At 46.7% G+C, this 26,279-nt stretch overlaps 1 protein-coding gene across 1 annotated transcript in view; it reads right to left on the minus strand.

Annotated features, from left to right (window-relative positions):
• GTF2A1L (general transcription factor IIA subunit 1 like) overlaps positions 1 to 26,279 on the minus strand; it is an 871,572-nt gene that overhangs the window by 668,575 nt on the left and 176,718 nt on the right. The window contains exon 3 of the mRNA XM_086927762.1: positions 2,271 to 2,326. Coding sequence (XP_086783888.1) covers positions 2,271 to 2,326 — 56 coding nt within the window. The remainder of the gene's footprint in view (positions 1 to 2,270; positions 2,327 to 26,279) is intronic.

Below are 26,279 nucleotides of genomic sequence, written 5' to 3' on the forward strand. Positions count from 1 at the left end.
GTGAGCATCTTTTATCAATTTTATTTTTATCTCGCACCTCATTTTTACTCACATTTTGAAGGACACCATAGATTGTAGCCCTCATAGTAACCACAATCTTAATTGTATCTCGCTTAACTGGCAAATGGTGATAAAGCAGAGGAGTGGAGAACCTAGTAGATCCATTAAATCCATTAGTCCGGGTAGGCGGATACGTTGGTCGCAGGTCCCCCTGATCATCTCCACCATGCCCTTCTCACTAAATTCCCGCAAGAGCTTCTAAGATGTTTTAGTGAGTCAGCCTGTCCTAGAAAGCCTTTAGCTGCATTTCCACAAATTGCATGCATAGTCACTGAATTCCTTACTCGCTCTGGGGGCTCTCGTGTTAATACAGGCGTAGATTGATTTGATACGGGTTGCTCATTTGCACTTAGAGGACTTAAACGTACCCTTAAGAAAACCCAAAGGGTCGCTACTTTGGTATCTCTGCCGTTGTCACTATAAAGGGGAAGTTTAGCAATGCAAAAATTAGATTAGATATGCTATATGGGAGAATGTGCTCGACCCAGGATATCTGAAGAATAGTGCCAAGTTCTGGGGTATTATTATTCTCCCTTATAGTGGGGGCCCAGAAACAATGAGTAGCAAGAAAAGCCTGCCATTAGCAGGCTTTTCCCGTTTTGCCCAGGAAGAAGTCAAGAAGAGTATTATGGGTCTGTTCAGAGGTAAAGCACCAGGCCCGATGGAATCCTGCCTGATGTATATCAGAGTGATGTGGCTACCTGGGTGCCGGTTGTGACTAATGTTTTGAATGGAGCTGTGAAGGTAGCTCTTCTTCCTCACGGTCCGCTGCTGTCATTATTCCAGTCTTCAAAAATAGGGACAGGGATAGCCCTTCATATTATAGGCCAATCTCCCTTCTCATTTCTATCGTCAAGATTTTAGGGAGAAGCCCTACTGGATAGAGCAATTCATTGCTCAGTTTACTGTCTGACATCCATTATGGTTTTAGAACAGGGACAACAATAGTCGATCAATACATAAATCTTTATATAATTTTGAATAACTATATTGTGGCCCGCAATGTCTCTATCCAGTTAGCTTTTATGGATTTAACCTAAGACTTTGACCGGATTAACTGTGATGAATTGTGGAGAATTATTCTGAACATAGGGGTTAACCAGAACATAAAATCTTCCTGAGGGATCTCCAAGCATACACTGAGGCGGTCATCAGATACTCCTCTGGTTCCTGTAGGACAGAGTGTTTCAAACTTTGCTGGTTGTCCATCAAGAATGCATCTTGGCCCCCTTTTTATTTACTTTAATTATAAATCGACTAGAACAGGTTTTAGTGGATGAGGGAACAGACTTCCCACAGGTTAATGGCAGGCCCTTGCCTGTTTTGTTGTATGCAGACAATGCCGTTTTAATGGCCAAAACAGCCCTAACCAAGTTTTATTTCTTAAATTCTTAAATTGAGGTAATCCTGTAGGTACAGCCAGCTAATTATATTAGCTCTATGGAGTCACTGGCTTTATATAACTGAATATGTCACAGATAAAATAAGACGTTGTTTAAAATGTCATAAGGAATTAATGTTTTGCTACTTTGTACACAAAGAATACAAGTTCAAAGTATAGATAACTACATAATTGAAACACGCACATATCACTATACTGTAGGATTCAATGTTGTTGGGGGGATTATATAAAATATATGGTCAAACTCCAAGGTGTCTCAAGGATGATGAGCTGATTATCGTAGGACTGCCTTTGCTTTGTTTTGCGATTTATAGGTTACGTTGCTATTTTAATTTGTTTTTTATGTTTTATTGATTCTACTATAAGCACAATAAAAATAGATTTTTAAAACAAGTGATAAGGTATGAACATGTTTTAGTTTGTGGCAGTTATTTCTTCATATAAAGCACAGTCTTTGAATTATATATTGGCTTTGCATACACTTAGTTACATTTACATTAGTTCTATTGCATGCACATTAAAAGCAATTCCTTATCAAAATAGTTAGTTATGAACTTAAATGTATATATTTTATTTGTGACACAAGACACGTTTTATGTTAAAGTGTCTATGTGACAAGATTTTTTTTTTATATGTATACATTTTTGTAACTTTGTTAGATGAATAGTTGCATACATCGTGATAAAAAACAACAGCACACATTAGAGACAAATTTAAGGTAATGCAAACTTCAAGGCAAACAAAAACGGATAGCAGACCCTTATGTCTTGCTCCATAAATTAAACACATTTTAATTAAAGGTACATACCAGTTCGGCTGAAGAAAAGTTATGAACATTTCTACCAGTAGGAATAACCAAAGATGCTAAAAAAAAGTTTACAAAAATAGGTTAAAATAGTGAATTATGTGTATGAGATATCAATAACATCAACATTCCATCTGGAAATCATTTTTCTTTCCAATTCTAGCTACTTTATCTCCCCCATGTCCAGGCACTCAAATCTAATAAACACAATTGCGTACCCTTCATTGAATAGCACTGGGTAAGACAAAGTAGAGATTATGGGCCAGATGTACAACTATTTTGCATGCGCAAACGAGTATGCAAACCTGTTTGCATGTGCAAAAACAGCATGGGGAATGTACAAACTCTATTTTGCGAGTTGCAAATATTTAAAAGCGGTCCCAGACACTGTGGTCTGCTGAGCCAAGCAGGCCACCATCTCTGGGAGGGCCTGCAATTCCCAATGGGGTCGCAAATTGCGATGGGCTCAATAATATTTATAAGCCTCTCAATTTGCGACCCCATTGGTAATCGCTAACAGTGTGAAATACACTGCTGTACATTGGAAATAGCGCCTCGCAAATTGCGAGGCGCAAAAAACTTGCAATTCGCAAGGAGCTATTTCCACAGTCGTATATCTGGCCCCATAAGATCAAAGGTCTTGAATGTAGAGTACCTTGGAACACAATACAGCATATCTCCGAAACCTAATGTTCTCATTGTGGATGAGTGCAGACTTCCGTGCATTTGGTAAGCAAGATCGCAGTGGGTTTGGCTTTAGGTAACTTAGTAGGCCTGTTCATGGCTTTCGCTCCCAAACAGTACAACACGTTCTCGACCAGGGCCGGAAAGGCCATGTCTAACTGATCAGAAACCAAAATTATTGCTCACCATAAGTAGCAGCCAGTCACAAAGTTAGAACTAGATTAAGGTACCAATTAGGCATTATGAAGGGTGAAGGGGGAAATGTGTTGCAAACCTTTCAAGAACCTATCTACAGCAGAGGAGTTGAAGAGGGATATCTAATCAGGCAACCACAGAAAGTGAGAGAGGGCTAAAAAATTAGCCATCTAAGGTGCCCAAAGCAGAGCCCTGATGGGCAAAGGTAGGATATATAGAAGGGCCTGTGAAAGGGGAGCAGAAATAGGGTCAACCTGTTTCACCATGTCACAAACTTGTCCCAACAGCAGGCGTATACCTGGCTGCCAAGATAAATTTGGAGACTTCGGGCAGAAGATCGAAAGCTTTCAACTGTCATCGCTCAATCTCCAACTATGGAGAATTGACCGGTTCAGGTGGAGAATCCTCCCCTGCTGCTGAGAAAGAAGATCCTCCCGAAAGGCCAGCCTGATTGGAGGACCGAGTGCAATTCTCAACAGCTCAGATACCAAACTCTCCGAGCAAAGTCTGGAGTCACAAGGATGACTAGAGCGTGTCCTTCCTGATTTTCTTAAGAAATCTGGGAAGAAATAGTACGGGCAAACAGGTGTACAGGAGGCCTGTGCTTCACTTGAAATGAAAAGGGTCTCAGAGCGTGAGCCGCCTTGGAAACTCCAGCACACAGAACTGCTGGCATTGGTGTTCTCAGTGGTGGCAAACTGATCTAACCAAGGCTCTCACCACTGCTGAAATTGACCATGCACCACTTCCGAATGAAGACACCAATCGTGATTCGCTAGGCATCTTCAGCTGACACTGCAGTGGTGTTGACCTGAACACTTGTACTAGCCTTCCCATGATGGAGGGTAGAAAGGCTCTCATGCCAGCCGGATCGTCCGGAGCTCCAGAAGGTTGATGATTAAAAATCAGGTTGCTGATTGCGTTATAAGCTCAGGTCAAACAATAACCACAGTCCTAGTCAGGGTAAGAGGCAGGCAACTCTAAAATTTTCCACACCAGGTTAGAAAAATAGAGATAAATTTAATAAATAAAACAAGGACAGAACAACAAAAAACAAATAAGTAGAACTGGAGGTACAGAATTTTAAAGTTTACACTGAATAATAGTGTCAGGAAGCAAAAAGCAATACTGGGGCTACCTGATCTCGCCAGGTCAGGACAAGGTCACAGTTCATGCCCAACACAATGGAGCACTGGCCGGCTACAGGGATCAAGTTATGCACACTGAACTAAAGTATCTTAAATCCTGGTTGCAGAGCGTTTGTATGGATCCACGTCAAAAATGCATAGCACAACAGCGGCAATACATCAGTTCCCAGATGCAACGAGACTGAGGTGTGAGGTCGTGATGCGTCGATGTTGAGGATACTGTAGAATAGCTTGCAATGCGAATGCCAGGTTTGAGGATGCGCAGTGCAGTGGAGACATTGTGTCGGTTATGATGAGTGGTGAAGCTGCGATGCAGAAGTTTGGTGTCCTCGTCTAGGCTGCCGCTGACGTGAGATGCAAGGATCTTGCGCCAGAAAAAGCATTTTGTAGTGGTGGTTTCTGAAAGTAACGCTTCAGTCCCAGGATGTGGGATGAAGTGGCGAGGCAACTCATGTGCAACAGGTCTAAACCATGCAACAGTGGTGATGCATTGGTTCTGCTCGAATATGCGTCACTCAGCAGGGGATGCATTGGTTCTGCTGCAGAAACACCTGGGTGGCACAATCAGTACTGCAGGCACACTGGTAACATTTAATTTATAGGTCCTGGACACAAGTAGTGCCACTTTACAAAAGACTTGTAAGAAGGGCCACTGGAATTATGCAATTGTTCGGCCCCCAGCATTTGTTACATGTTTACACATTTTCCACATAATCCATCTTCTGCTGCATAATCTGCAGATATTGACAAAAAACGAATTTTGTTTCTGGCTCAAACGATTCAAAAGCTACTAAAAACACAGCAACACATGTTGCAGCTTAGCGGAAGGCCCTTTGTAAAGCTTGACTGGTCACCATTCTGTTGCTTACTGCTATATTTTTGTATTAGACTGGTGCTAATAATGTGCAAGCAATGCCCAGGAAGTGGTAACAAGTGCAAAAATGACAGGGCGTGACTTGCATTGCCAAGAGTGTGAACGTGTTATAGCGAGGTTCCGCCATGCAGCCCAGATTATCTGTCATTTATCTGCTAATGCGCGTATCATCCGACACGGATACGTAGCGGAATGCACTACTCTAGCACTGAAGAGCTGTGGCTCAACCCCTTGATTGCCAAGCTGCCTGAATAAACTGGTAACAGATGGAAATGCACTGCTGGCGATTGTGGCCTATGCCTGGTGCGGCGTGCTACCTGAGGGAGGCACAGCGGACGCAGTGGGTCACCGAACCCGTGAGGCACACTGACCTGACCGCCCGCTGTGCTGCCAGACAGGTGCAGGGCCCTAGTGCAGGTCGCTCTCAGTGGCCCTAATAGCTGGGTCCAGGTGGACTCACACCATAGGGGGTGTGGCCTGGGCCTGTCTGGAGGAGCTGCTGGAGCACGGCTGAGCAGAGAATGCCACTGGGCACCGGCGCTGGGATTTACGCTCAACCAGCTGCCCTTCCTGCAGGACTGATGTTGCTGTGGGCTCGTGGCGCTTGACTTGGCAGCACTACTGGGTACGTGTCGTATTATGAGGCCCTTCGCTGACCGCACTGACTGCTGTGTGCAGCCAGGTAAGACTGTTGCACAGGGAGGCTTGGGTGGTTGGTGAGAGCGTCTGCGCACCTGCCCCTACACATGGCCTGCTATTTAATTTGGACTTGCAGGGGCCTTTAGCCCCCTCTCCACCCAAGCAGAACTGGGGCCCTCCAATATTTCCATACCTGCTGCACTGGGGCTTGACTAGCCTGCGTCCGGAGTACCATGCTGGGACAATCACACTGCCAGGAACAGTGTACCGCCTTCCCCTGCAGACTTCCCCGCACCGCTCCATGCCTGCGACTCTGTAGGGGTGAGGGTCCAGGGCCATGCTCTTGGCTCGAGCCTGGTTCCAGAACCAGATTGACCCCTGGAGGAGCACACCTACCCAATGTCCCACACAGCAGTGGGAAGTCCTGTTATGGATCTTACCTCAACCGCTGAGGGGGCTGGGGTCGTACCGGATTGAATGGTGGGCCGTGGACTGCTCTGGGGCCGCACTCAACTCCCTGTCCTGTGCTAGAATCACTCCAACTTTCATCTGCTCCTGCCCTGCCTCCTGGAAGCACCTGACTGCCCTCATTGATGTTAAGTGAGTATACGGCGCTGGGTTGCTCGTTCTGCTGCACTCTCCTAGGATACGCTAGCATATGCAAGCGGGCCCTTCAATTCAGTTCTTGCAAGGAAAATAGCACTCCCCAGATGACGCATTGCCTCAAGGAACTCTGACTGTACGTACCAGAAGGATTTAGGATACCTTGCAACCCACCTATATTAGGTACTGCCCTTATGCCCTCGCTCTTGCTACTGATGCAGGTACCAGCTGGACCGATGCTCACTTCAAATCGATCCTAGGTAGCAAATTTATAAATACTCTGCACTAAGTATAGTGCTGCCGTTGCTGAGGTGTCAACTGGCCCTGGTAAGCGGGCCCCTGTAGCTAAACTGTTGGCGCTACTTCAAGAGACACACCCTTCATGCCTAGTGCCATGGGTCACTTGAAATCTGGCACTGGTGGCATATCCTCCAACGCACCCACCCTGAAAGACTGGCCAGATGTGCCAGAAAGTGTTAATTCTTCTGCTTCCATGGGGAGCAAGCTAGACGCAGTACTCGAGGCAGTGGAATGGCTTGGAGCCTCCCTGGATCAGATAAGAACGTCCCTTGAAAATAAATTTGACAATGTGGTGGCTGACCTCACATTACTGCATGCAGATCACCACAAGCTAGCCAACAAAGCCTGCACCCTAGCTGACCTCGCTCCTAAAATCCATGAGATGGAAACCTCCATGCAGGCGTTGGCTTAAAGTGTGAACGTTCTGGAACGCAGAGCGGATGATGCAGAGGGACTTTCCAGAAGAAACAACGACTGCATGGTAGGATTGCCGGAGGGATTGGAGGGGAAAGATGCTGTTGCATACAGCTGGATATGGCAACTGATCCCACCAGAGGCATTATCACAGTTCTCCACAGGGTGTGCTCACCGGATTCTGGGGCAGCCTTCCCTGCCTGGATCAATTCTCCGGCCTCTACTGTTCCATTTGCTACACTATGGTGATAGAGACTTCATTCTATTTTAAGCACGGGCACTCTCGGACATCACAGTAGAGAATGAAAATATAATATTATTTAAGGACTATACTATAACGGTGCAGAGACAGAGAAACTCCTTCCTGGACATGAAACGTTGGTTGCACACACTCAACTTAAAGTAGTCGCTCCTTTTCCCTCCCCACCTGCGAGTTTTTGCAAAGGGAAAATCACTGCGGTTTGATACCCCCGAGGCCACTTGGAGTGGTGGTTTCCGTCAAAGGACTTACCTTGCCGGCTCCTAAACCTGGAGGCTCCAAGTGTTTCTCAGGTGACGTCATCGAGCCACCGCTGTCGCAACCCAAACAAGTCTCTGATCGGGAACAGATTGTAAAAGATCAATGCAGGACCTTACAAACGGGGGAGGCCATCAGAGAAACGCCGCAGACATTGGACCTAGACGATGGACCTACCAGATCTGGCAGTGAAGATGGTTCTTCAAGTAACTGGCCTTCTGAGGATGATTTTGCTACACCTTCCTATGTAACATACAAACAGTGGATAGCATCATTTAAACTGAACTCTGTGCCACATTTATGAACCCTTGCTGATACTGATAATATTCACTATCTTATAGCTGATCCTGCATTACATTGCTGCATGTCCGAAGCTGGGAAAAGACAAGTACAGCAATCAATTCCCCCCCTTTTTTGAAGGCATAAAATGTTGCGCTAAACATGTATTCATCTGCTGTGTCACAAATATTGCTACGCTATATATCCTTCTAATGCCTATTCACTCAAAATATTTGGGACACCTACTACTGGGCTCCTTTTGCCCTGCCTCCCCAGCAGGTATACTTTCATCCCTTTCACTAGCTGAACCAAACTACACAGTTTGTTAGGATACACATTGTCCCTCTGCTCTGATTGTATTTACTGCTTTTGTTTTTCAATTTTGATTGTTCAAATGTGTTCTTTTTTGTTGTTCAGAGTCCAACTCCAGACCCATACCCACGCACCTTGGCCACTGTTTATGTGGTGTGCTGTGCTGTGCTCCTGGCCGCTTTGTGACAGTCTACGGCGCTGCTCCCTTTCACTACACGAATGGCCCTCACTAATATTCTAACATGGAACATGTGGGGCATCCATAAGCCTACACACATGCTCCATCTTAGGCGACGCTCCACCTACATTGCACTCCTACAGGAGACACATTAACACTTCCGGAGGCAACTAGGCTCCAGAGTCGCAGATGTAGTCAGCTGTTTGCCACCAAGCTTTCCACCTACACTAGAAGGGCATTAATATGGGTTAGGCAGGGTACCCCCTTTGTAGCAGACAAGACTGATATTGACACGGAGAGAGCAGATACGTTTTTGTGCTCGGTCGAACTCGGAACAAACTCTTTTCCTTAATAAGATGTCTGGCACACTTTTATTCTAGAGCAGGCTTCGTGGCTCATAGGAGGTGACTATAACAGGGTCATCGAGCCAGGACTTGACCGCCCGCCCCGCCCCCCTTGCCCGCCCCCCCCCATTTCCCAGTGGGCCCGCGGTCTCAACTGCTCAAGCACTGCACAACTGGCTCCAACATTGGCAGTTTGATTTGATTTATGATTTGATGAAAAAAATTATAGAGCGCACAAATGCCCTAGGGCGTCTTGGCACTTAGTCAGATGCAGAGTCTAGGACTGCCCAAGGTGGAGTTATACTATGCCGAGAAGAGACAGGTTTTTAAGGCCCTCCGGAATAGTAGCAGTGACGGGCTGTTTTTTATTGATAGTGAATTTGGTTCCAGGTCTTACCTGTGTGCAGCAGGAAACTTCTCCCTCCCCCATCTTAGCTGTTTGAATCTGGGGGTTTTGATCAGCTTTGCGTTGCTTGATCTGAGTTTTCTTGATAGATCGTATTGTTTGAGGTTTGATTTTAGAAATTGGGACCCTACCCCCTGAAACGCCTTGTATGCCAGGCAGGCCGATTTGAACCTTACACTTTTCTCCATTGTGAGGCAGACTGACCGCGAAGGGAAGGAAGGAAAGCCTTTAGTGCCAAACGTATTGCTCGCAATTTCAGAAGGTTGATGTGAAGCAACCTTTCCTCTTGAGACCAAAGATCCTTGACCTCCAGATCCCCCAGATGAGCACCCCAGAGTGGAGGAATCCGTGATCACTGTGGCCACCAGCGGAGAAGGCTGAATGGGCTTTCCTCGAGACAGGTTGCCCTACACACACCACCAAGTCTGCTGCAGCGTCTCTGGAGATTCTGACCTTCTCCCCGAGAACTCCATTGTGTTGACACCACTGCCTGCGAAGGTACCACTGGAGTTCCCTCATATGCCAGCATGCATGACTGACCAACAGTATGCAGGAAGCGAACAGACCGAGCAGACGTAGAGCCTTCAGGACTGGAACAACCGCTCAATGTGAAATAAAGGAATCATCTCCTGAATGTCGAGAATCCTTTGCGGAGGCGGAAATGCCCGACACAGACTAGTGACCAGTATTGCCCCTATGAACAGGCTGCGCTGAGAAGGCACCAGGTGAGATTTGGGTACATTTACTGAGAAACCCATTTTGAACAACAGTTGCGCTGTTACTTGCAAGTGGCGCAACACCAACTCCGGAGACTTGGCTTGAAACAACCAGTTGTCCAGATAGGGGAAAATAGGAACCCCTGACCTTCTGAGATGTGCCGCTACCACCGCCATCACCTTTGTAAAGACCCAAAGTGCGGAAGTCAAACCAAACGGAAGAAGCGCAAACTGGTAGTGTTGCGACCCCGCTGTGAACCGGAAATACTTCCGATGCGACTTCAGGATAGGAAGATGAAAATACGCATCCTGCAGATCGATGGACACCATCCAGTCTTCCTGTTGCAGCGCAAGAACCTGATCTGAGGTCAACATTTTGAACTTTTCCTGCCTGAGGTAAAGATTCAAAATCCTGCGGTCCAAGATCGCCCTCAATCGACCGTTTTTTTTGAGGGGTCAGGAAATACCGGGAGTAGCACCGCTGAGCCCTCTCCTGCTCTGGAACCACCTCTATCGCACCTTTCTTTAACACAGTACGAACCTGCTGCTGCAAAAGCAGTAAGTGGTCCTCTGAGCACCAACCCTGGTGAGGAGGGTAAGGAGGAGAAAACTACAAAAACAGGAGGACGATCCCATTCTCTACAAGATTTAAAACCCAATGTTCTGAAGTAATCTATTTCCAATCTTGTAGAAAATGGGACACCTGACCCGGACCAACATGTTCTAAAATGGGGGATCTAGAACTGCTTTCCTGATGCACCAACGGTGGCGGGGGGAAGAATAGGAGGAGGAGGCGGAGGACAGCTCCCCTAAGACGTCCTCTATTTTTACCCCTGTACCATTTGTACAAAAGATTCTGCTGTTGGCTCTGTTGAGATTGTTGACGGCCACAAAAGGAAGCAGCCCTTACAAATCCACGATACTGCTTGAAGCCGTATCCTCTAGATTGCGTTTGAAGGCCCAGAGATCTTGCTGTCGCTCTGCTATCCTTAAAGCGGTGCAAGGAAGAGTCAGCTTTAGTGTCAAACAGTCTCGACCCATCAAAGGGCAAATCCAGCTGAGTTGCCTGAACATCAGGAGAAAATCCGGACGACCTGAGCCAAGCTTGTCTTCTTGTAGTTACAGAAGACCCCATTACACGAGCCACAGAGTCAGCAGTGTCTAGACCCGATTGCATCAATTGACGGGCCTCAGCCTGAGAATCAGAAACGAAATCCATGAAATTTTTCCGGTCATCTTCAGGCAACTTTGGAGCTAACTGCTTTACTGAGTCCATCAAATCAAGGATATACCTCTCAAGTAGACAGGTAGCATTAGTGGACTTTAGTGCTATGCGCACAAACGAAAATACCTTATTTGCCGCTTGCTAATTTTTTTTTAGAATCCCTATCACCTGGTATAGTAGAAAATAACCCAGAAGATTGCTTCAAGCAAGAAGCCTGGACCATCAAGCTTTCAGGTGACGGATGTGAAGACAGAAAAGCCAGATCCCCAGGAGCAGGTCTGTACCTGATTTATTTATTTATTTATTTATTTATGCAATTTGTTAAGCGCAACAAATACCCTAAGGTGTCTCGGCGCTGTTCAGATCAAGTGCGTGGAAATCAGGACTTACTGGTTAAAGAGCCAAGTTTTTAATTGTCTCCGGAAGATCATGAGAGAAGGGCAAAATTTTATATGGAGGGGGAGAGTGTTCCACAGCCTAGAGGCAGCGACCGTGAAGCGTCTATACCCCCAGTTCACTTTTTTAGTGCGGGAAATTGGTAGCAGATTGGCAGAGGAAGAGCGCAACGCTCTTTTGGGCGTATCAACAGAGAAGGCTTGCTTTAAAAACTCTGGACCTGTGCCGTTCCTGGCCTTATAGGTGATAGATAGGGCCTTAAATTTTGTGCGGCTCCGGACCGGAAGCCAGTGCAGTTGTCGAATGATCGACGAGAATTCTGGGGTGTGGATTAGAATTCTGGCAGCAGAGTTTTGGATAAGTTGTAGCTTATTCAGAACTTGTGCTTGGGCATTTAATAGTAAACCGTTACAGTAGTCAACCTTAGATAAAACCAAGGTTGACATCAGGGTTTTGCCTGCGCTGGCTGGGAGAAACGGCAATAATTTCTTAATCATCCTCAGAGTGTAAAAAGATGCAGAGACTACCGCGTTGGCATGGCTTACAAATGACAGTTTATTATCAAATGGAACACCTAGGTTCCTGACTTTATTCACCGGTGTCGGGGGGAGGCCTAAGTCTGAGGGCCACCATGCTGGGGACCAAGACGGGGTCAAGCTACCGAATATCATGACCTCCGTCTTGTCTGAATTTAATTTTAAACAATTGTCGTCCATCCAAGAGCTGATGGCCATCATACCGTCTTGGAAGTTGGCTGCAACCGCTCTTCCATTGTTATGAACAGCCAGTACCAACTGGGTATCATCAGCAAAGGATGTTAAACCTATACCGTAGGATTTAATAACCCGCGCCAAGTCCGACACATAGATGTTGAATAGCGTCGGACTTAGCGAGGATCTCTGAGGAACACCACACGGCAAGGTAAAGATAGGGGAGATGAAGTCACCCAGTTTGACTGACTGCTCCCGGCCAGAAAGAAAGGAGGTTAGCAGTGATTTGGCCTTGTCCTGAATGCCGATCCTTCCAACACGGTCGATCAAGATGTTATGATCGACCGTGTCGAAAGCCGCAGACAAGTCCAATAATATCAGGACTGCTGCGCCTCCTTGATCCATGATCACTCTGACCTCGTCTGCTGCCTTTATAAGGGCAGTTTCGGTCCCATGGCCTTTCCTAAAACCGAATTGAGTATCATCAAGAAGATTATTCTGGTCAATGTATTTGGCCAGCTGATGATTCATGATTTTTTCGAATATTTTTGAGGGAAAAGGAAGGCATGCAATAGGTTGATAGTTTTTAGAATCAGAGGGGTCCAAGCTTGATTTTTTTAATAACGGTTTCTTGCAATGGACCGGGAAACTGCAAGAGCAGACAAGGGTTTTTGCCAGACTTCTAAAATAGACTATGTTACAGCCTCATTGAAGGGTAGAAGAGGTTCGGAAACTGCAGAAGATGTGTTTAGAACCTCAGTCAGGATGTTAGATTTCACCTCAGCTGAAGGTAACTGCAGAACAAGCAACTCAGCTGACTTCCTTATTACGACATGATAAGGAGCAACATTCTGTAATACCCCAGCCTTTGGGGATGAGCGATCATACTCAAGAGAAGTATCCAATCCACTGGCCTCCTGTAAGCCTTCAAACTTGTCCACAGATTCAACAATCTATCCTTCCTCCTGTTCCTGTCTATATTCCTCCTCTTCAAGAAGCCTCTGCGCATCCCTTCTAGAGCGCTGCTTCAGAATCGGTGTTGGCAGTGCTAGACTCGGCGCCGGTGACGAAGGCATCGGCGTCGATGGAGGGCTTTCTGCTTCAAATCTCGGCGTCGTTCGAATCGGAGGCAGCACCGACTAGACAGTCGAAGGAGTCCGAGGACCCGGAGTGGAAGACCTGGGTACCAGAAAATGCCAAGTCGGAGTCATCAACAAGAATGGCACAAAGGGCGCCTGGGTATACTGGTGAGGTATACTCAAATTAAAGGCCAAAGGTCCCAAGGGGCCCGAAGGCACACCAGAAGGATTAGAAGCCCTGGCAAACATCGCATTTAAAAAATGCGTACTGGCTGTTCCAGGAGCAGGAAAAGGAGGTCTTGGATCCGTACCTTCCTGAACAGGAATCACCTGAGGCTGATCTAAAACCTGCGGAGCATTAAGAGTTTAGCCTCACATTTTTTTAGGGCTTTCGGATTCAACTTCCTGCAGCTTCTACATTCATCGACGTCGTGATCAGAATACATGCAACAAAGGCAATCATCATGGGTATCAGTGATCGACATATGACAGCCATACTCCCTGCAGGGCTTAAATCCGGACTTTCTAGATGTAGCCATTAGAAATCTTCAAGGAAACAAAGTAATCCCTTTAGAAAATGGAGAGTCCTTAGAAAACCCGTTACGCATGGACGGCGCGGAAAAAAGGGAAGTGGCGTAAGCACGCCGACGAGGTCTTCTTATGGCTCCGATGACGGAGTTGCGAGCAGAGCCGTGCTATTATGACGTTCTTGTCGACGTGGAAGAGCTAGGAAAGAATTTCCGGAAAATGCTGGCCCAGGGGATATTCAAAAGGTGAGGAATCCACAGGCAAAAGTATCAATCAGAATGTTGCCATCAGTAATAAAAACTAACTATTTGGATCGGACCCACTCTGACCACAACCCGCAATACTTACAGTTGGCATGGGATACCAATACCCCGCCATTCCCACTTCACAACTGCAGCCGGGGAAGCTGGAGGACCCTCCTTTCGGGACATCCCCAGGTACCACCATAATTCAATATTTTGACCATAAAGATTGCACTGCATCCACACTACTTCGAGTGGGATGCGTTCAAGGTCACTATGTGTGGACATTGCATGGATAAGCAGAAGAATATGCGTAGGCACTTTAAAGGCAACCTTACTCGCATCCATTGTACACTTCTCCATATCGAAACCAAAGCCAGACGCAAACAGAATGAGGCACACCAATTAGCAAACAAGCACGAAGAGCGTGCATCCCTGCTTGAGAGACTGCTTTGCTCAATTACATGGCCCACTCAGCCCGTAAGCATGCTGCATCTCTACCATTGACGCTTTACTTTATACCCAGAACAAAATACACGACGAGCTCACGCGACATTATACATACTTTATCAGGCAATCACTGAGCCTGCTGAACTTAATACATTCTTTTACACAATCTTGCTGCCTCGAATCAAGCTTGCACAGCAAACAGAGCAGGATGACTCTACCACACAGTTCGAAATACAGGAAAGTATTTGTGCGAATGCCACCGGTAGGACCCTGGGTCCCAACAGCTTACCTGCGAATACTATAAACGCCTATTCTCAACTAGTTGCTCCCAAGCTGAAACTCCTGTAGGAGAAAGACCTCTCTGCTTCTACCTTAACTGTGTCCCAGTGAGAGGCTCTGCTCGTCTCCCTCCCCAAACCCGACAAGGATCTCATTGAACTGGGGCCGTACAGGCCACTGGCATTGCTTAATACAGACTGTACAGTCCTGACTAAAATCCTTGCAACTCAATTAGCGCCCCAACTGCCAACGCTGGTCCACCCATACTAAAACTGGTTTCCTCCAGCACGAAGCACCTCCTTGAATCTCAGGGGTATCTTCCACATCATGAAATATTCACCACAGCATGGGCCTCAAGCAGGATGCCATGAACTGAACCTCGAAAAGGCCATCAACTCTTTGGAGGGACCTTTTCTGCTTAAGGCACTGCAAAATGGCATGGAATTGGATCCTATTTGTTGCGCTTAGTGCAAATATTGTACACACACCATTTGATTAGAGTCAAAACTGACCCCTCCATCTCTGGACCAATATCAATAGGCAGGGGTACCCGCAGGGTTGCCTATTCTCCCCCTTACTCTTTTCACTTTAGATATAACTGCTAGCTGCCAACCTCCGGCGACAGAGGGAGACCTGGGGCATACCATTGGATGATGGTCAACATGTCATATCTCTTTATGCAGATGATCGGCTACTGTACCTTAGAGACATCCATAACATAATGGCCTCAGAGTCAACTTAGCAAAATCATGCTTATTCCCCCATTCTGGTACTTGGGCATTCACATTTATAATTCACCTGAGGATCGGTTTGATGGCAACCTCACGCATGCAGCCAGGTCTATCAGTTCCCAAATGGCTTTGTAGCAGACATTACCGATATCGGTGATGGGCTGGCTTGCCCTGATTAACATGGTGGTCCTCGTTTGTTTTTTCCCACTGGGAGGGCGACCTTACCAGTCCCTGCACAGGCAGGCAGTGGACTGTAATCCTAGAGAGACCCACTAATATACTGCACAGTATGAGGTTCCGCCTAATACAGTTTTATATTGCACACAGGGCCCGCCTTACCCCTGCCAATAAGAACCGCTATTATATACCTTGCAGTAAATGTCTCCCCCAATGTGCCCTGGTAGATACAGACCTGCTTCTGAAGCTGTGGTCTTGCCCTTCATTTCATACTTATGAGCAAAGTGGTACGACCCAGCTATCGGCTTGTGTAGAACGCCCGCATTGCATATGTGGGAAGCAAGAATACTGGGTTGATTCCCCAGGGCCAAGACGACAAGGCCAACCCCTAGATACCTCGATTTGGGCTCACTAGATTCCTCGATTACGGCTTACTTGCGGCAAAATCACCTGAAGGTGGTAGCTGCCAGACCTCGAGGCTTGGATGCAGAATTTCCTTGTGTGGGCGCAGACGGAGAGTGTAATGTTGCACAGGGAGGATGCTCTGGGCTTGCGCAAATACCCTGTGGCCTCCAACTGGGACACCATACTGACAGATCTCCTTACTCTCACACAGGAGAATGATGGGAGTGGTCCCCACCCTTAAGAAAATGGGGGCAGCGCAATGGTTGGTTGTTGCGCACAATAACTAGTGGCTCACCACGCTGATCTATCTTTCCTCCTGCATGGCCCACTTAGGATGTATTTCACCTTCCATAGTTAGATACTTCATTGGACAGTATGGGTTGGCGCAGGGGAGGTGCCGTGATCTGATGCTGCAGGCTTCAATTGTTTCTAGTGTTTTGTTCTCATATAATGGAATTGTTTCACCTCTACTGCAAAGATGTGGGTAGCTGAACCCCTTATGGAATTTATGTGGACCGCTCAATGCTTTAACTTACTAACTATTCTGATGAACTTTATTAGGCGTGTGTCACCAGCTGTTAATGTAATCAATTGACTGATTTACCCTCTGTACTTGCTGAAAGCTGTATTTTGTCAATTCTGTGACACCACTGAAAAGCTCCACAGTGGGCAAAATAAAACTATAATCCTGCATTTCATCGTTGGAAACGTTGTAAAAAGTGCAAAAAGCATTATAAAAATGAAGTAATGCCATTATAAAATGTGCTGCATTAAGCCGCTTAATTTGCCTTTTCTTGCTGCATACTTTACTCAACCCTGCTGCCTAATTTGGCTCTTTCCCTGCGCATAATTCCAGTGGCCCTGCTTAGAAGTAAATGAAATATGCCAATTGGGTATGAGCCAATGTTACTATGTTTAGAAGAGACAGCACGGGCACTTGAGCACTGATTAGCAGTGGTAAAATTCTCAGAGTTCTAAGGTCAACAAAAACTAGGTCGGAAAAAGTGGGGAGGAAGGCAAAAAGGTTGGGGTTACCCTGCAGAAATGGCCATTTTCCAACACAACCCTACCCAGCCTAAAGCCAGGGTAGACTAACCAAAACCTTGATGGATTTTCCTGTTTAGGCAAAAGAATGTGGACAATGGGAGTCTATGGAAGGGGCACTTGTCAGTTCTAAGGGCCTGAATTAGTTCTTGGCGGATAGGTTACTCTGTCACAAAAGTGACAGTGACAGATGTCCCGTCCTTTGAAATATAAATTCCATAGGATAGAAGGGGATTTATATTTTGGAGGATGGGATATCTGTCACTGTTGTGACAGAGTAACCTGTCTGCCAAGATTTAAATTGGTTCCTTAGTCTCTATGAACTCAGACGGTCGGTCTATACCCTCCAGAGACACTGAACTGTCACACGGGGAACCCTTCTCATCTGTGAACTATATCTGAGCAGCATCTAATCTTCACTTGCTTACAGATGAATCACAATAGGCAGAGAGTACCCCCTTGGCCAGTAAAGTGATGTGGCCCATTACGCCCTTTGGGTCTGGCTTCTGTCCCCAACCCAAGGGGAAAATTCGGTCCATAAGGACAGTATTCAACAGAGGCCAATGACACCTGTCAGTGTTAGGAGCCAGACCATCCACTTCTAGGTGGAGTCTCTAAATGGGGATATTGGTTATGCCTCTCTTTCAGCCTTGGGGCTGGCAAGAAGTTCCCTATGGGCTTCTGAGGTTGCTTTGTCCTCTGAGGTGCCACAGAGTAGGAGGCAGTAACCCAGGGTGTCTTGCACCCTACTTCCATTTTACCTCCCACCAGTTCAGGGATGGTTACTCCCTCACCCTACCCTCTATCTGGGCTCCAGTATGCTCCGCGAGGTTCGGCGTAGTCATGGAGGCTGCCGTTGATGAGGGATTCGAGGAGCTTGTGCCGGGAAAAGCATGGCACAGTGGCGGTTCCAAAGGCGAAGAGTCATCCCAAGAAGCGGAATGCAACAGCGAGGTGACTCTTTTGCAACAGGTCCAATCCGCACAACAGCCGAAATGCATTAGTTGTGCTAGAAGATGTGCCTTCCAGCCGAGGTGAGTTGGTTCTGCTCCAGGATGCGTCGCTCAGCAGATGTGTTGATTCTGCTGGTGAAATACCTTAGGCGCACTTCAAAGGATCCAGGATTGGGGAGGCACCACTTGGCAGGATATACCCACAGCTGGCAGAGTCTAGGTGCAGAAGCAGGTTGGTTGGAAGTCTTTTATGGCCCTGAGACTTCAGATCAAGAGGGCAGCCAACTAGCCTTTGTAGTAACTCAAGGTTAAAGCGATGCAGGTCCATTTACCTAACCAACTGAAGAGGGCAGCAGGTCAGCACAACAAGGCAGGACTTCAGCAAAACAGCAAAACATCAGTCCAGCAGAGTGGCAGTCCTTTCAGCAGCACAGCAGTCCTTCTTCCTGGCAGAGTCTTCACAGGTTCAGAAGTGTACTGAAGTGGTGGTGTCTGAGGTCCAGTACTTCTATCCAGTGGTGCCTCTGTAGTGGGGGAAACTTCAAAGACATGCCTTTGAAGTGCACAGATGTCATCCTGTCAGCCCTGGCTCCAGAATCACTACAGGTGGGTATGTGTGTGGACAGGGCACAGCCTACTCAGGTGTAAGTGAAGCTATACCCAGCTCCTCCCTTCCATCCTGCCAGGGTAGCCCATCAATTCACACCTAAGTTCCCATTATGTGTGGCTGTTAAGGGGAAATACACAAAGCCCAGCTGTCACCCACCCAAGAAGAGATCAGAGACAGACAGCAGGCACCAAATGGCTAAAATAGGAAAATGCCAACTTTTTAAAAACAGAATTTTCAGAATTGCAATTTCAAATCCGACTTCACCTGAAGTTAGGATTTTAAATTAGGATTCTAGAGACACTAAACCTGATCCAGTTATATTTTCCAATTTGAAAATAGTACTTTTAAATTGTAATACAGTAATCCCAATGTCATCCTATGGGAGATATAGGCCTGGCAGTAGTAAAAAAAGACAACGTTTTTCACTACCAGGGCACGTAAAACTTGAAAGTTCATGTCCTGCCTTTTAAATACAGTGCACCCTTCCCCTCTAGGTTGCCCAGGACCTACCTTAGAAGTGATGTATAAGTCAAACAAGGGAAGCTTTAGGCAGAAGGTTTATTTTGCCAGGTTGACATGGCACTTTAAACTGCACACACAGGCTCTGAAATGGCAGGCCTGAGACACTGTTTGATGGCCACTTAAGTGGGTGGCACAATCAGTTCTGCAGGCTCACTAGCAGCATTTAATTTACAGGCCCAGACACATGCAGATACACTTTACAAATGACTTATAAGTAAAAATAAATATGCCAGTTAGGTATGAGTCAATGTTACAATCTTTAGAGGAGAGAGGACATGCATTTTAGCACAGGTTAGCAGTGCTACAGTGCTCAGAGTCAACAAAACTGAGGTCAGAAAAAGTGGAGAAGAAGGCAAAAGGTTTATGGGTGGCCCAGCAGAAAGGGCCATTTTTCAACAATGGTGTACAGTCCAGATTCCGACAGAAACCAGAGTCCTCTGATCTCCACTTCTCCCAGATCGGCACCCCAGCCCAGGAGTGGCACATCTGTCACTACAGTCCGCTCCGGTTGGGGAAGGGAGAAGGTTCTGCCACTGACCCAACTGCGGATTGTCAGCTACCACTGCAGGTCTTTTGCATTTCCCTCTGAGATCTGAACCAGGCCGGAGAGATTCCCCTGATGCTGTGCCCAAAGTAACTTCAGGTACCTGTGAAGCCCATCATATGCCGAAAGTCACTCTCACCGAAATCCAGGATAGAAGCTGAAACATCAGTATCACAGTTTGTCCTGTACTTGTCGTTTGTAGGTTAGGCCCAAAACTGCACAGTGTCCTTAACGGCACCGACGAAAGAGAGAGTCTGAGAGGGATTCAGGTGCGATTTTGGCACGTTGATAATAAACCCCAGTGAATGATGGAGGTGTCCTGGAATCTGGAGGTGGGAGAAGACTGCCTGGGGCAAGCCCATCTTCAACAGCCATTTGTCAAGGTAGAGGAAAAATTGAAAACCTGACCTCCGCAGATGCACTGCAACTACTTCCATCACCTAGGAAAAAACCCAAGGGGCGCTGGTGAGGCCAAAGGCGAGCAAGAGAAACTGAAAGTGCTCTTATCCCAACATGAACTGCAGGTAGCGCCAGTGGGTGGGCAGTACGGGGATGGAAAAAATACATTGTGAGAGTCCAAAGCTACCATCCAGTCTCCAGAGTCTTGGGCAGAAAGAAGCTGTGCTAAGGTAAGCATCTTGAACTTCTCCTTTTTCAGTGAAGCAATTAAAAATGCTCAGTTTTAGAATAGGACAGAGCCTTCCAACCTTTTTGGGCACCAGAAAACAGCTGGAATAGCAACCATGACTATGTCTGAGTCTAGCACCCTCCCGGGTCAACACTTCCTGACGGAGCAAGGAGAGATGGTCTTCTGACAACAGGTCATAAGTGGGTGGAATAGGTGGGGGGGGGGGATTTCCAGAAAGCGGATGAGTTAGCCCCTCTGGACTATTTGCAAAACCTACCTGTCTGATATTATGGACTGCCAGTGTGGCAGATGATGGTGGATCCCGCCTCACGCTAAGTGCCTGTACTGGTATAAGGATAAACGAAAGGGGTTTGGAGGATGCAGCTGCAAAGGGGTGGATGACTGACCTGACCTCTGGCAGTGGGTCCCATGTAGTCGGTGGGAACTGCATCCACGACCAGGAAAAGGCTGAGAAGCCTGTTGGCCTTGGTGGTTAGGCAGAAAGGGATGCAGCTGGTATGCCCTACAGTAGTCACAGAGGTGTAAAAGGCGAGCTGGGGATGGTGAGTGGCCATGGATAGGACCAGGGACTTGGCTGTAGCTCTGCTGTCCTTAAAGCGCTGAGTCTCCCTTCCCACCAAATAGGCAAGAGCCATCAAAGGGCATTTCAATGAGCGAAGCTTTGACCGTCACTGGAAAACCAGTGGTTTTCAGTCAGGTGTGAAATCTTGGTGCCATTGATTAAGAAATTGTTCTACCCAGCAAGTTAGTCGTGTGAAGACCACATGTGTAGGTGAACTTTGCTGGATCTCGCTAGTCAGCTATAGCATGGCCTCCTCCGAGAACATGGGCAGTACTTGTGCAAATGAATCCCACACAGTGTGGACCTATCGGCCTCAGTATTAAGGTGGAAGAAAAAATCCTCTCAACAAAGCTATCCAGGCTTTTGGATTTCCTTTCTGGTGGAGTGGTAGGGAATGCACAGGTATTGATCCTGTAAGTGCAGGCTTTGACCACCAAGCTCTTTGAGGTAGGGTGCTGGGTGAGGAACCTGGGCTCTACACAAATTAAAACATTTTAATGCTTGAAAGTTCATACAAAACAATATATTAGCATCTGGCAAAATAGAATTCTATGTCAGGACTGGAGGCGAGGTTTACGCCTTCTTTTCTCCACTTTATTGAACAGTAGCCATGTAAAATATAAACAAGAACTACTTTTCCCATGGTACTGATGGAGCAAGGACTCGTATAACAGACTTGCACAGACGCAATCCTCTCACATAAACCAGTAACGAAGTATTAACAATGTATTTTGATACCAATATGCACCACATTTCAGATATTTGTAGATAGAGGAAGCTTGCCTATGTGTTTTACTAACAAGTAACCCAAGTGTGACTTAAAATGGCTGCGAACGCGGGAAACTATATTGCGCATGCGTCAACTGCATCTACGTAGAATTACGTCTTTACGCTTGGAGGCAAATTTCTGCTTCTTCACAATAGCATCTAAAATGGCCGCTTGGAAACTTACGTGCGAAGCATCTGCTTTGCTGAAACTAAAATTAGTTGTATACTAAATGCTAATGCATGAAGAGTCTTTCTAAGTAAATGGGATTAGAGTAGAGATAGGTGGTATACAGTGAAATCATTTTGAAATTAAATTAATACCTTTCCTTTTGACCCCTCTATTAGTTCGTATTTGGGCCTCTAAACAATGGTAAAGTCCACCACCCACGTGGTTCCTCCAGCATGCACAAAGAGGACAAGTCCAAAACAGTGATAAGTCTTGAAACTCTTACAAGGATGGTCTCAGTACATTTCCTGGGAACCAGCTGAACATCCTGAAGATTCAATGGACAACAGTGAAATGTAAACATTGTTGGTGATAAAGTTTGCAAAGACGGGTGGGAAATAAAGCATAGGAGAACAAATTAATGGGCAGGAACTTAAGATAAGTGCTCTATGGTTTCTCTCGCTTCATACTGATGAAGTTTATTTGCAGGGTTTGCTTGTTTTTGTTTTAGATTAAACTGTCACAGCGTGTTTGCGCGTCGTGACACTTTTAACTGTTATGTTTATGGTGATATATGGACTATAATGGGTATTTTCCTCCCTCGCAGGTCACGTCGGTTTTACCGTCGTTTTTCTGGTGAAATTGCCGTTTTCTAAATGTGTGCACACAGCGGGCGGTTCAGGGCGCGAGAGCGGTCCTTCGCTCTTATGCACCCGAGCCTGGAGCCCAGTAGGCCTCGGTGTGCACTTTGAATTCCTCTCAGAGGAATTTCCCAATGTCCACGTGTTTCCCGCTGCTTGTCTGCCAGTGAGGGAGACGCCCGTAGGGGTCCGTAATTACGGTGTTGAATTTCTTCAAAAGACTAGGCTAAACCTATGCTTTGCTTTAGCAGGCAGAGTTGGTACTGAAGTTCCTTGACCCCTCCATGAGGTCTGGTTTTACCCCTGGTGGCTCCTTGTTTGGGACACGTGTCCCCCCCCCCCCCCGGCTTGAAACAACTGCTGTATATCCTGTGTCTGCTCCAGGCTGAGAGCCTCTACTAATTAGTGACACACTTGCTTTCTTTCTTTCTTTGGACTGACACCCAGTCCCCATTATAAAGGGCCACTTTATAAGGGTTTACTGTCTGTCACCCACAAGTGTCTTCCTGTCCCTCATTTTCCTTAGTGTTCCTATTTGGGATTTATTATTAAAATGGAATACGGTGATGAATCACAGGGTGGGGCAGACCCTATGCAGACCCCCCATGAGATGACAATTTTTATGACGCGGTGGCTGCGTGTATGTATGTGTGTGTGTGTGTGTGTGTGTATATATATATACACATACAGTGGAGGAGACTATGAATCCTCTGGAGGAAAGATCTTTCCCGCTAAATTTCCCAGGTATTCGAGAAATGGGTCCCACCTTCCACGCCTGTAACGCCTGCCCCTATCCCGGTGTCTGGGGATCCTGTGGGCCCCACCGGCCCCCGTGAAGCAGTGGTGGATTTGGATGCTTTTAATTGGTTACGCCAAGCCTTTACGGCTACTCAACCCTCTTCGCCACCAGAGAATGGGGGTTTAGCCCTTTTCACTCTTCCTTCTACTCCCGAAGGTGCAGAAGGTCCTGACACGATTCCTGGCCCGTCTGGTTCTAATGGTTCCTCACATCCTGCCACTTCGGCCACTGATTTATCTGATATGTTAGACCCGGCACATATAATTCATCCCCGGACAAAAAGGTCACCTGCTATGTGGCAAACCGTATATGTAGCCTCTTGAAAAGGAGGCTCAGAATTGTTTACGTGCAGAGTGCCCTCGTCCTTCCCTAGAGGGGAAGGTGGCCTTAACTCCCCAAGATTGATCCACTCATGGCCACTTTCTTCCAAAAGTTTAAGAAGGATCCCAAAAAAGGCACAGACAGCTCATGGTGTAGATGCCAAGATAAGCTCCTGAATGCCTTGTGGCCTCTAACAAAGATCCTTGATATGGAGGAAGAAGCCAAAGTTTTTGGTGCCCTTATTTCCAAGACCCTTTCTGGGTGGGCTCAGCGTGCTGTTCTCTTTCTGGGCAATGCAAACTGTGCCCTTTCAACCTAGGGACACCGTTCTGTCCTTATAAAGGTGGACTCTAAATTGGGGGATTTAGCAGACTCTGAAGCGGTGGCAGTAGCACAAGATGGTCTCTTTGGTGAACCGTTTGTTAACGAATTAGGAAAGTTTGTAAATACTTATACATCTTTAGACAAAGCGCAGACAACAATCAAGAAAGTTTTTCCACTGGGCCGGTCGAGGCAGGAGTCACTTGACAGGCCGTGGTGAAAACCAGTACCAGCAAAAGGGACAAGTCCCATCAGTACCAGGACTAAATAAGGTTCAGCAACATCTACCCAATGAGAGGACGTTGTGGCAAGGGTAGAGGATACAGAGGAGCAAATTCATCCGCAAGCCCCGGTAAGTTTCCCCCTTCTGTCCATTTAAGATTAGGGGGGCATTTTTCTGCCACACAGAAAGAATGAGAACTCAAGAACTATGTTGGATCTGACGACTTACTCTGATTGTAAGAACGTGTGTATGTGGATTTTATTACGCTTCCCAGGAGTTGATTGCATTATGCTTAAAACTGCCATAAAAACTTGATGTGTTTCAAGGCGAATAAAGGATGATTTTCGCAGCATTTAAAAAAATAAAAATAAAAAAATGATTAGGGGGGCATCTGGAGAGTTTTTTCCCAGCTTGGGTTTCCATCACAAGCGATGCATGGGTTCTACAGTCAGTTCCGGGATTCCACTTCGAGTTTTTCAGGAATCCTACCCAAAGAGTGCATCCTCCCCCACTCCGGTTCTCTCAACAAGATGCCTCTCTGGTGGATCAAGAGATACATTCTCTCCTGGCCAGGGGCACTATCCAACCTACCTATCTTCATCCAAAGGGTTTCGTCAGCAATATCTAGGTCAACGGCCGGTAATAAACCTGAGCGAGTTCAACAAATGGGTGGTTTACCACCATTTCAAAATGGAAGGGATTTACCTTCTCAGAGATGTCCAACGTCCTTTGGCTTGGATGGGCAGTTTGGACCTCAAGGACTCATATCAAGTGGTACCGATTTCCTCTCTTTACCGGAAGTTCCTTCAATTCATCTGCAAGGGTCAGACTTACGAGTCTGCCTGCCTTCCGTTCGGTCTCTCCTCAGCTCTATGGTGCTTTACCAAGGTGCTCAAACCAGTGGTAGAACACCTCAGAACGTGTGGGGTTCGTCTCATGGTGTATCTCGATGATTTGCTCCTTCTGGATGCTTCCTACCAAAGACTCCTCTCACATCTTCAATTGGCAATAAATCTTTTGCAGGGTCCTGGCTTTGTCATAAATGAGAAAAAGTCTCTCTTGACCCCTTCTCAGTCAGTAACTTTTTGGGGTTTTGTGATAGACGCAACCTAATTTACCTTAAGTCTTCCATTCCGGAAAGTAACAAAAATGTGTCACAAATTAAGACGGACTCTGTCCAGGCAAAAATAACACTCGGACAAATATCTTGCGTAGTTGGCCTTCACTCGTCATTAATTCAGACAATATTTCTGGGTCCCTTGCATTACAGGGCCCTACAATGTCTGAAGGCATACCACCTTCGCAGGGGTTGCCCATACTCTCACAAGGTGTCTCTGTCCGAGGAGTCTTGAGAAGAACTCCGTTGGTGGCTCTGTCACATGGAGGCTTGGAATGGTCGAGCGCTCTTCGGTTCAGCTCCAGACTTGGTTATACAGTCAGACGCCAGCAGGACAGGCTGGGGAGCCAGATGCGGCGCAGCTCCCACTGGAGGCTTGTGGTCACCAGAAGAACAACGCTTACACATAAATTGCCTAGAACCTCTACCATGTTCTTTGGCAGTATGCTGCTGGACAAAAGATTCCATCTAATCGTATGTCCTCTTGAAGGTCGACTATGTGTCCCCGGTCCGTTACATCAATCATTTAGGAGGCATTCGGTCGCGAGCCCTTTCGGACCTAACAGTGGCGTTTTGGCAGTATTGCATGGATCATCAGGTCTCGGTCACACCCGAATATCTACCGGGATGCGAGAATGAGGAGGCAGATTTCCAATCCTGCAACCTTAGGGATGTCAGCCTCTGGAAGCTGGGCCCGGGAGTTTTTGCAACTCTGAACTCTTGGTGGTGTCCGTTTTCCATAGATCTCTTTGCCTCCAGACTGGATCAACAACTTCCTTGATTCTTCAGTTGGAGACCGGATCGGATGCGTTTCTCCAGGATTGGAGTCAAGAGAAGGGGTATGCGTTCCCCCCTTTTGCAATGATCACAAGAGTGACAGCCCAGGTCCGGAGACAAGAGGCGGATGTGGTGCTGATCACCACCCTCTGGATGTCTCAAGT

The sequence above is a fragment of the Lissotriton vulgaris genome, chromosome 6 (assembly GCF_964263255.1).
Source record: "Lissotriton vulgaris chromosome 6, aLisVul1.2, whole genome shotgun sequence".
In the NCBI taxonomy this organism is placed as follows: Eukaryota; Metazoa; Chordata; class Amphibia; order Caudata; family Salamandridae; genus Lissotriton; species Lissotriton vulgaris.